The sequence below is a fragment of the Orbicella faveolata genome, unplaced genomic scaffold (genome assembly GCF_042242905.1).
Source record: "Orbicella faveolata isolate gen_17 unplaced genomic scaffold, um_ofav_v1 contig_14, whole genome shotgun sequence".
NCBI lineage: Eukaryota > Metazoa > Cnidaria > Anthozoa > Scleractinia > Merulinidae > Orbicella > Orbicella faveolata.
Window position 1 is genome coordinate 3,672,549 of NW_028301541.1, and position 9,859 is coordinate 3,682,407.

Sequence of the window (9,859 nt, forward strand, 5' to 3'; positions counted from 1 at the left end):
AATTACAAACTCACTTCTCTTTAATAGGATTTTTATACACTGCAATTATTTAATGACAGAAAGTCTTGAACTTGATGGACAAATTGGAGAAATTCGGGCAGTTTGGAAACTATCATTTCTGGTTCCCAGTCATCACCACGGAGCACACGGTCCCACTCTTCACAGCCTAGATGGAGATCGGTCTGAAGACAAACAAAGACGTCATGTTAAGCCTTTAAACTTCTGTTGGCCAATGATTTTTCTTTACCGACAGAATGAGAATAGGGACTTCAATCAGCTGGTGCACATGACAAGAAATGTGCTGAGGGGAGGGTGGGAAACAAAGGAAGGGGGCAAGAGGTGGGAAGCCGAGAGAAAAGTGGCAGGGAAGAGTATGGGGTTCGGGAGAGGAAAGAGGTGGAAAGCGGAATTTCTGAAAAGGCGGGAATGGCATGGGAAACGGGGGAAAATAGTACGGAAAGCGAAAACACCCTTCGCCCTTACCTGCACCCTCCTCTCCGACCCCCTGTTGAAAATATATGAAGAAAGCCACCTCTAAATACCCATTTGTTTTCGCAGAAGCTCGTTTATCATGGGGCAGCCTAAGTTAACTTAAAATTTAAGCCGCCCTCAGCTTAACCGCTGGGGACTAGACTACTGACATTTCAGGTTGGGTGAGGGGGGTTACTTAGAACTTGGACTTGAAATGTTAATTAGAAAAGCTTCTACAAAAACATTACTTTGGACTGCCGACCTATAGCTATTGGGGACGGTTGAAATAATTTAGATCTGCAAGCTTGCTTATCCTTATGGTTAACGAATGTAACATAAAATAACGACGTTCCGAACGTAGCGGTAACATTTCATGGTGGTTAGCAAATCTCGAAGAAAGCAGCCATCCGAAAGTAGCGAACTGAAATGCGATTTGACTTTTTTTAGGGAAGCAATAGAAATGACACATTCAACAAGCTAGCTGAACCAAAATATTCTGATGTTTGTTTTAAATGACCCTTACTCTCCTGGTATTAGTTATTCCATTATATGAGAACATAAAGCGTCGGAAATAAGAGCCTTGTTCCTTTCGGATTTCATAGCCTTTTCCTATCGCTACCCTTAGTTGGTCCCACCTATCGCTTAGCTATAACTTGTATCGTATGTGGACCGGTCAAACATAATGAAATACAAATGTTCTCAATAAGTAGAAAGAAGAAAAGAATAAATCTTGTTCAAAAGAACCCATCACTAGGAGCGTGCAAGTCCCATACTAAACCTATGTCACGGCATTTTAACAGACCGGTCTATTTTTAGGCTTCTTTTCTCGCCGAATAGGTCAGTTCTGGTTTACATGAGCGCACATCGGGAGCCCATCACTTCTTGCGGTGAAATGATGACGTCGGTTAAAAATTAAGTCTGTGTTTATGATTGGTCACCGCGGTTGCTGCGGGGGCCTAAATTCGTGGTAAATTCAAACTAAAAATAGATTGTAATCAACAATGATTTAGATAAACATATACAGGCAAAAACTAACGATAGACAAATCCGACGTTTCGGCGACATCTTGGCGCCATAGTCAAGGGAAACTAATTAAATATGCGATTTGAAGAGTAACTAAGAGTTCAGAGTTTCTAATTTGCATAAGTTAGACAAAGACTTTAGCGCGAACTGAGTCTGACTGTACATTTAAACACGGTCGTAATTGTTTAATGAGTAACATCTCATTAATGAGGCAATCAAACTTGTTGTGGCATTTTTTCAACACGCTAAAACAATTGCGAAGGTTATCCGGAATCCTGCCTGCGTGTCCATTATCATAGTGATTGGTCTGTGAAAACGCCGTGACAGGAATATGGGGTACTTGCACGCTCGTACACTAATACTCTTTATCAAGTCTGTCCTTACTGATTCTCTTTTCTGCTCGCCTCTGTCGTCACGACACCAAATGCTCTCTTCAGAAACAATCAAATTAAACCCTTCACGTGGTACATACATCGTTCGATGCGAGCAGCGCTTGTAATTGCACAGAAAACCTTCTGGCAGGGTTTCGTCCGGAAGATGGATTCCATCAGCCTCTGTAAATTTTAGCTGGGACAGATAACCACCTAAGACCTTGGTTTCCTCCTGTTCACACTTGCTGCCCTGAGTTGCATAAGCTGGTAAAAAGAGAATTATTGTTGCCTTAGTACAGACACTGAGTGCGATGAACAAAAAAAAAAAAGACGAGTTTTTTTTTTCTTCTTCTTCTTCTTCTGTTTTTTTTTTTTTTTTTTTTTTTTTTAAAGACTGAAGTTAAAAAAGAGTCAACCTCCTCGCTTCTACGACGACTTTTTCTCAAACGTCACTCTGGGGACGCGACGTGCGGATCATGCATGGAGAATGTAGGTAAACGCTACAGATATAGACGTCACAGTTCACAATTCACTCACAAAACATCGGACACGAGCCAAAATCTTCATGTAAGTACTCTACAGCAATCAGTTGACTTGTAACCGCCATCAAAAGAATAGACCACTCAAGGATGGCAAAGATGTTTTCCAATAAAGTTACGAATACGTCCTCGCCGAAGATTATGAAAGTTTGAGGCTAAAACTTTCAAACTGTTTCGTGACCGCACGCGCATGCGCGACCGTGACCTAGCTCCTTTAATCACTGGGCACATATGCAGGTATGAGTGTGATTGTGGGTGTGACGTCGATATCTGTAGCGTTTACCTGCATTCATAAAAAACTGTGGCGAGTCCAACTGGATAAACTCATAGAATAATACTCCAAAGCTCAAAGTTGAAACCAGTGAAACTTATCTGCCGGCCGCTAACAAGCACTGGCGAAAATGAATTCAAAGGTATGCATAAACGTACTACCGAGTAGATTACGTAATCCCCAGAGGTCACGGAGAAACGTGAAACCCAAAACAAAGAAAATTCTAGTTGCTACAGAAAATGTGTAAAACGAAAATGGAGAATAAAAATGTAATTTCAGAACGGACGTTTTCTCATGAAAAACGATGATCCTCGTAGAAGTTCGTAGTAAGGGATGTTTCAATTTCAATGATAGGGTCGAAGTTCAACCTTTTGAAATGACTGATAACTGGACGAGCAAACATGAGAACAGAGTGGCGAGATGCACTCGTAAAATGGATAGAGTGCGTGCAAAGGGCGGCCGTTGTGGATTTAAAATCGCTTCATGAGTTCAAGTGAATCGTAAATAAAGGATGAGCAGAGCAAAGCACTAGTGAAGAGTAGAAGAGTAATTAATTGCATGTGCCCTGTTCTGTTTTCATTGTTGTTGGCGGTTGTCGTTACGAATTGTTGTTTGGAAATGAGACAAAAAGCTCCAAAACTCACTTGATATTGGTCTTATCATAATTCTGTAGTCGACTATGCAACCTGGACATAATATATCTGCCTGAAGATATTTAGTAGATGATAGAACCAACCATGCCCGACATCGTGATCTCGTCAACTCATCTTCAAGATGAACCTCCTCTATAATATTCCTAACGTCACTAAATGGGATTGGAAGTTCCTCTAGCTTTCTCTGTACACCTGTGTTAGCGACCCACACCTGTGAAGAGAGCAAGAGTTATGTGTTTACATTCGCCGTTGACTTGAACGCATTTGTAAAAGGCCCTATTCAATATTTCTGCAACGTGTCGCCTTTAATTTGCTAGACTTCAGTTAGGTTCCACTGCAAATGAATATGCTATTTCATTTAATTTATGGTCTTGCTGTGTATATCAAGGAAACAGGAGCATGTAATCCCGGTTAAATGCTTCTGCAAGAAAATTAATGTGAAAAGCATTTAGTCTTGGGAACGTAACTCATTTTGTGAACTGCGCCGTTTTGGACCTTTTGAAGTCAGGTAGAAATTGGAAGAGGGAAGAATTAGAACGAACAGTAGTATCTACATTTTATCTATTTACCTTTTAATCGTCCTCCCTCCCACTCCCCGGCTTTCAGTGTTGTTTACAAGCTAAAATGCATCGAACAAAGACTTCTTTTACATTGCGATATCCAAGTTGCATTCGGGTCGACAGGTGGGGGGTTGTGGGGGGGAGTAGGTAGGGTGTGTTCCAACGACTTATAACAGTAATCGTATAGTAATGTTCCAGTACTTTTAAGGCTCCTTTATGTTACATAGCCTACCTTGCATCTTATTGATCTTCCTGAAGGTGTTAAAAAGCTCAAATCATATCTTGCCGCGTATGAATCATCTTCAGCCGGTTGTGTACTAAAAGTCTCCTGTAACACCTTCTTGTCAATTTGAATGCCTTCCTTGAAAGCAATTCGCCAATCGCTTTTCCTGCCCTTTTGTATTTTGGCAACCGCCTCTGTGAGGTTCCATATTTCAGCAACGTCCGCTGTTAATGGTATAACGAGGAGTTAGGTTACTAAAACTGTACCGAGTTATAAGTTAGAGACAGCATAGCAATGATTGCTGAATGCCATAACCAAGGTACAAAACTGTCTTACATGCGACCATCTCGGGTTAGGGGCACTTTTCCGACACGTACATCTCTTCCTTCAACCACTTGACAGCGAGACAACCCCCCCCCCCCCCGCCCCTGGCAGGGGAGACCAGTTTCTTAATCTACTGCGCTCTTGCTTACCCCTTACTCTAAATGCATGAAGAAAGTTGGAAATCTATCGCTCTCGTTCGACCTCCGACTTTCATGCTCTCTCGTCGACTTCAAACCTCAGGTGCTAAAATTAACTCAGGAAAGTTGACCAGAGTTCTCGCTCGTTTCAGCTGAGGCAGATGCTGTCATCATTCACGTGCAGTCAGCTGGTTTGTCCCCTTGCTGATGACAGTTAGAACAGACTCTTGCCGATTTTGTCATCACTTACAACACTCCTCCACCTTCTTTTTCGTTTTTCCTAATTTAATTTATTTCTCACCGTTCTTCTGAATGGGACAAAACTCAAAAATAAATCATTGCCTCTTACGTTTAACTCGGTATAATTAATCGACGTTCTCCAAACTAGTTTGTGAAGACAAATATGGCCGGTTTCTAATATCGCATCGTCCCGACTTGTAGCAGCCCCTGGGTCTCTGAGGATGACCTCGCGGATCTAGGAAAATCTATTGCGCATGCCCATGAAGTGACTAGTTCCTAGTCCTTCTAAATACTCACCTTCACTGGGTTCCCGAATAATAGCTGTACCAAAATGACACCACATGTCAGCTTCCTGAAATTTCTTTGACTCAATTTCTTGCTTAATCTTATTTAGACATTCCAGTGCATGGTCCACGAGGCCAGCTTGATAAAATGGGATGTCGCTTCGAATTCCGGCTACCTAGAAAGATAGAAATCAATGAGTAAGAGACAGAAAATTAATCAAGTGTACTTTGATCGATGCACATTATTCGGGGAAATTTGTTCTATTTTACAATTTAGATGCTTCATTTGGCCACAACTTTGGGTGAATCCGAACATTTAGTGTAAAAAAAGCTTAAGCATTTCACAAACCGGTTTGTAGTCCTCAGAAGGTATCAGCCGATACTGGGAGCGTGATCCTGGTAACACCATGCGCTTCAACCCTTCAACAGGCACAAGCTTAAGATCACACTCTTCTGGCAGATTCCTATCGTCAATGTAACAACAAATGATGTCCGTTTTAACTCTCGCTGAAGCCTGTAAATAAATAAATAAATATATAAAAAAACGACAAAACTTGGCATAACTTGAGCCAGCTAATGTATCCCACCTGCCTACGATGGACCAACACCTCATCCAGTTAACAGAAATACTCCAGCTAGTCACTTTGTTACGAAAACGCGATATGCTCCGAACACTCTGACCTGACGTTATTAGAACGGCAATCAGTTTATTGACTGCTGGCTCTATGTGTAATGTCACTTATTGACTAAATAAGAAAAGGATATATACTAACTGACTGAAAAGAATCTCCCACCACACCGTGTTGAGTTCAACCGTGACGAAATTTATCAAACCGCGGCGAAGCAAGATAAAGTATCCCAACAAATGTTACGGATAATTTCTTGCCCTCAAGATAACGACCGATCACACGCATAAGAGAGTCCACGAGAATTGACGGTGAAACCTTTTTCGATGAGATGTTTTCTTATGAAAGTTTCAGGTTACATGGCAGGTGAAATTAAATTCGCTAAATTAGACCGCACGGAGCTCCTCTTTTTTTCTAAATCCATCGAGTTAAGCGAAAAAAGGCGCGAGAGCTAGGAAAATCTGGGATCGTCTCTCTATAGTCTATTTTCTCCTTCGCCGTGCGAATTGTTGGTCCAAAAGTAGAAAAAGGTGCACATGCACGGGATTGGACAGGACTGCAATGACATTTGGACTTTGAACTTTCCTCCACTCTTCCGTCGACTCTCGCTCTCCAATTAAAACATTTTCTAATCGTAGCTTCACCTGTGTAGATAAAGGTAACAACATTTTACGAGTAATAAAGAGGCTAACTGCATACCACTCTGCGTTTCAAAAGTAGTTCAGCTTGTTTTACTTCTTTCTCTGATCCTCTCAGCTCGTAGCGCTTATTTCCTCGATGAAACACTTGTGCCCCAGTCAGCGTGCTGATATTTCGAAGATTATCTCCTCCCTTGCCAGTCACGTGCCTCTCGAATTCCCTTGGAATTTCAACAACTTGACTAGGAAATCTCTTCTCCCTGGTTTTTTTTTGTCCCTCAGCCTTGGAGAAATTGGCGCAAATAAATCATTCAGAAAATGTTCTCATCACAGATATATACAATTGCTTATGCTATACCATATTTTATGATTTTTTCCGTTCACAAGACTCCAAAATGAGGACGGTAACTTTGAGCCAGTTGGTTTTAAAGGTTTTCTGTGCCAGTTGTTGCTAAGCAGTGAGATGTCTCAGTGGTAAAAAGCTGACGTTATGAATTTCTTATTGTTCAGTAGGCCAATGGTCCTTTAGAACAAAATCAATGCCAGAAATGCGAAAAGTTTAATCAAAGAGTGATTTTTTTTATGGCGGTTTAGAGGTTTTGTAAAATAATAAAGGTTTGTGTCAAAAAGTTGTTCAGTTCCGTCCAGCTTACAGATCCCTTGAAATAGTCAAACTTTCAAACCACCGTAATAAGCTATCTTTTTCCGAGTTGCTTTTTGGCTCTGTTTCAAAACGAGTCCTAATGCACAACCTTTGATATGGAAATGAGTTTGATTTGCAAGACAATGACCATGCATGCAAAACTCATTAAAATATGAAAGGCTGTGAACCAAGACTCGTCTTGAAACAGCAGTAAGAGCAACTCGGAAATTGCGTATTGCCAATTTGTTTGGCGAGGTCTCTCCACCCTAACGTTTCAGTTATGTACATCCTAGGGTTCGTACCCAGAGTCTTCATTCCCCTTGACCAGCGGTTGGCAAACGAGCGACCTTAGAAAGTTCCGCTCGGAAGGATTTGGATGTCCAAAAATATCGGACTTCCGCTATTTTCGTTTTTAAAACCATTCACAATGGAGCCGGTAACGGAACTCACAAGAGTAGCTCGTTTAGTCAAACTTAAGCAGTAAGGAACGAATCGAAGACTCGAGGAACGAGATGGGCACTCACCCAATCTCGTTCCCAGAGTCTTCGTTCCCCTTGACCAGCGGTCGGAAAACGAGAGCTCTAGGAGCGGCCATTTCAGGCATGCACCATAGATGCAGACTGCGCAGTGAAACCGGATGGGCAGAATCACCAGTATTCGGTTATTTCAAAATGGTTGCTCCCAGAGCTCTCGTTTTCCCACCGCTGGTCAAGGGGAACGAAGACTCTGGGAACGAGATTGGCACTCACCACTTTTTGTTGAACGAGTTTCTTTGCGCGTGTTCGTTGCTCCTTATTACCGCTGACTAAAAATCCTCCTTGATCGCTGTGTGAATTGAGCTTGGCCCCAGACTCCATTTCTATTTCTTTTATTGAACTTCCTTTGTTTCCGATCACAAAACCCATTAAGTCTCCCGGAACAGCTAAAAACTCGTTAGCTTCCTCCCTTCTGTTCCTTTGACGGCTATCTTCTGTTGATCTGTCGAGTATTGCACATTTCAGTGAGCAAATCACATAAGTATGATCATCAAGTTGAGTTAGAATTATTTGACAAAAACAATTTATTAAGTACAAACTGAGGCGGACATAGTATTGCTGGTTTTCGGTGTCACGGAATTCAAAATAGATCAAAATAAAAATCAAAACCGGTCAATAGATAAAGTCCAGAATCTGGCAATCAAAAGAAAGTAAATATACAAAGACTCTTGCCAAAATTCTGGTCACAGCAATTTTTCTTATGCGAGATATGCGGAGAAATTTTTTAACCAAATTTATAGAGATTTGTATGGAGACGCCATGCTGGTGCCCATCCGTATGGGCACCAACATGGCGGCCGGAAACCAACAGAAACATCTGTCACTGAGTTTTGCTACAAAAACGTGAATTTATCCCTCGAGAAACTCAAAAACGTTAAAATAATACTTTTTCTAAGACATGAACTGTTCAGATAGCCAAGTTTCCCGAAATAAGACACGTTTTTAACCGTCATGACAGCTCTCTGGGCCGTCACGTAAATGCCGCGTCACGCAAAAGCTTAGAAATTCAAGCGTAGTGTATCACAAAACCAAAAACCCATTCGGAGCGAAAGTTGGTAAGAATATTAGTTTTCAGTTGCTCTTATACATCATTTAAGTAAAATCTGAGGAAGATCAATAGTTTTGTAGTTCGAATTTTAGTGACGTCATGTGAAAACCAGCTATTTTAGAGAAGAGGGGTCGAGATACAGACCGCCGATCCCCTGTAGGGGGGGGGGTCCTGGGCATCCTCCCCGGAAAGTTTTTAAAATTAAGGTTCTCGGAAATGGGATTTCTGGCATTCTGAGGCCAAGTCAGCGAGTTGTTATGTCTCTTATTATATGGCTAGCTCCGTGAGCGGGCAAGATAAATCAAATCCTGCACTGTGATTGGCTACCCGAACGGGCAAGATGGAGCTATCTTGCCCGCTCAGGACTACCCGTCGTGTCCCGCAAGAAAAATTTCCCCGAAAGCCATATAATAAATCCTTTATTGACCAATGCAAGCTTATTCGGTCAAGATGGCTGGATATTGGCTTCGTTCTTTTTTGCTGGTTTAATGTGGTGGTGGACCTCGACTCCGTCTCGGTCCATAAACACGCAAAAAAGAAAAAAAAAAAAAAAAAACTTGGCCAATATCCAGTTATCTTGACCTCACACTTGGTCATTTTTTAATTTAGGGGGTTCGTCCGAACCTCCCAAAGATCCGTCCCAGACAAATGAAATCCCGACTCTACAAAAGAAGAGCCAGAACTTGAGGATGACTTCACAGTTGATTCACTCGTGTGTTATAAGAGAGGTTTAGCATCGACAATTATTTTAGCAGTTAAAATAACGAGATCCGTTGCCATATTTCAGAAATTAAAATCATCATCATTGTTCCGGTCTCCTAGTGGAGAATTGGCTTGTCGCCTCTCTGCTTCCAGGAAATTAGAATACCATTCACTTTAACATCGATCTCTCTCTGATCAAAGTTTTGTTTCTATTCTACCCAATGTACCTCCACTGTCTCCACTTGTCGAAAAAAACTTTAGAATGTTTAATTACCTAAAGGCCGTACTTTTTCAAGACTAATATATAATTCGACGTAGCTGTGATAGTATACTGATCAGTGACAATGATGGCCATGATTCGAATTCGAAATTTACCTCTTTTTCCTTCCATGTGATCTCCTGTTAACCTGGCCACGATCCTCCATACCCATGAGGTATTTTGCTCAATACTTAGAAAGAGGAAGGATGAAATTATATAAACCAAGTTTTTAAATTTCAAATGTCAGCATATCAGCTCTTCTGGCCGGAAGTACTTCCCTGTAAACTTTTGTTACCAGTTTTCGCGCTCCCA

General features: G+C 41.5%; 1 protein-coding gene across 1 annotated transcript; it reads right to left on the reverse strand.

The window, feature by feature from the left end:
* Window positions 1-2: 2 nt before the first annotated feature.
* LOC110050256 (uncharacterized) lies at window positions 3-9,843 on the reverse strand. Its single transcript, XM_089287303.1, has 9 exons — window positions 9,664-9,843; window positions 7,753-7,981; window positions 6,422-6,643; window positions 5,446-5,610; window positions 5,110-5,272; window positions 4,121-4,335; window positions 3,320-3,539; window positions 1,879-2,129; window positions 3-182 (listed from the first exon to the last, which is right to left on the reverse strand). Exons 1-9 carry the CDS (start codon window positions 9,717-9,719, stop codon window positions 33-35), a joined length of 1,671 nt encoding a protein of 556 aa, XP_089143429.1. The 5' UTR covers window positions 9,720-9,843; the 3' UTR covers window positions 3-32.
* Window positions 9,844-9,859: the final 16 nt, after the last annotated feature.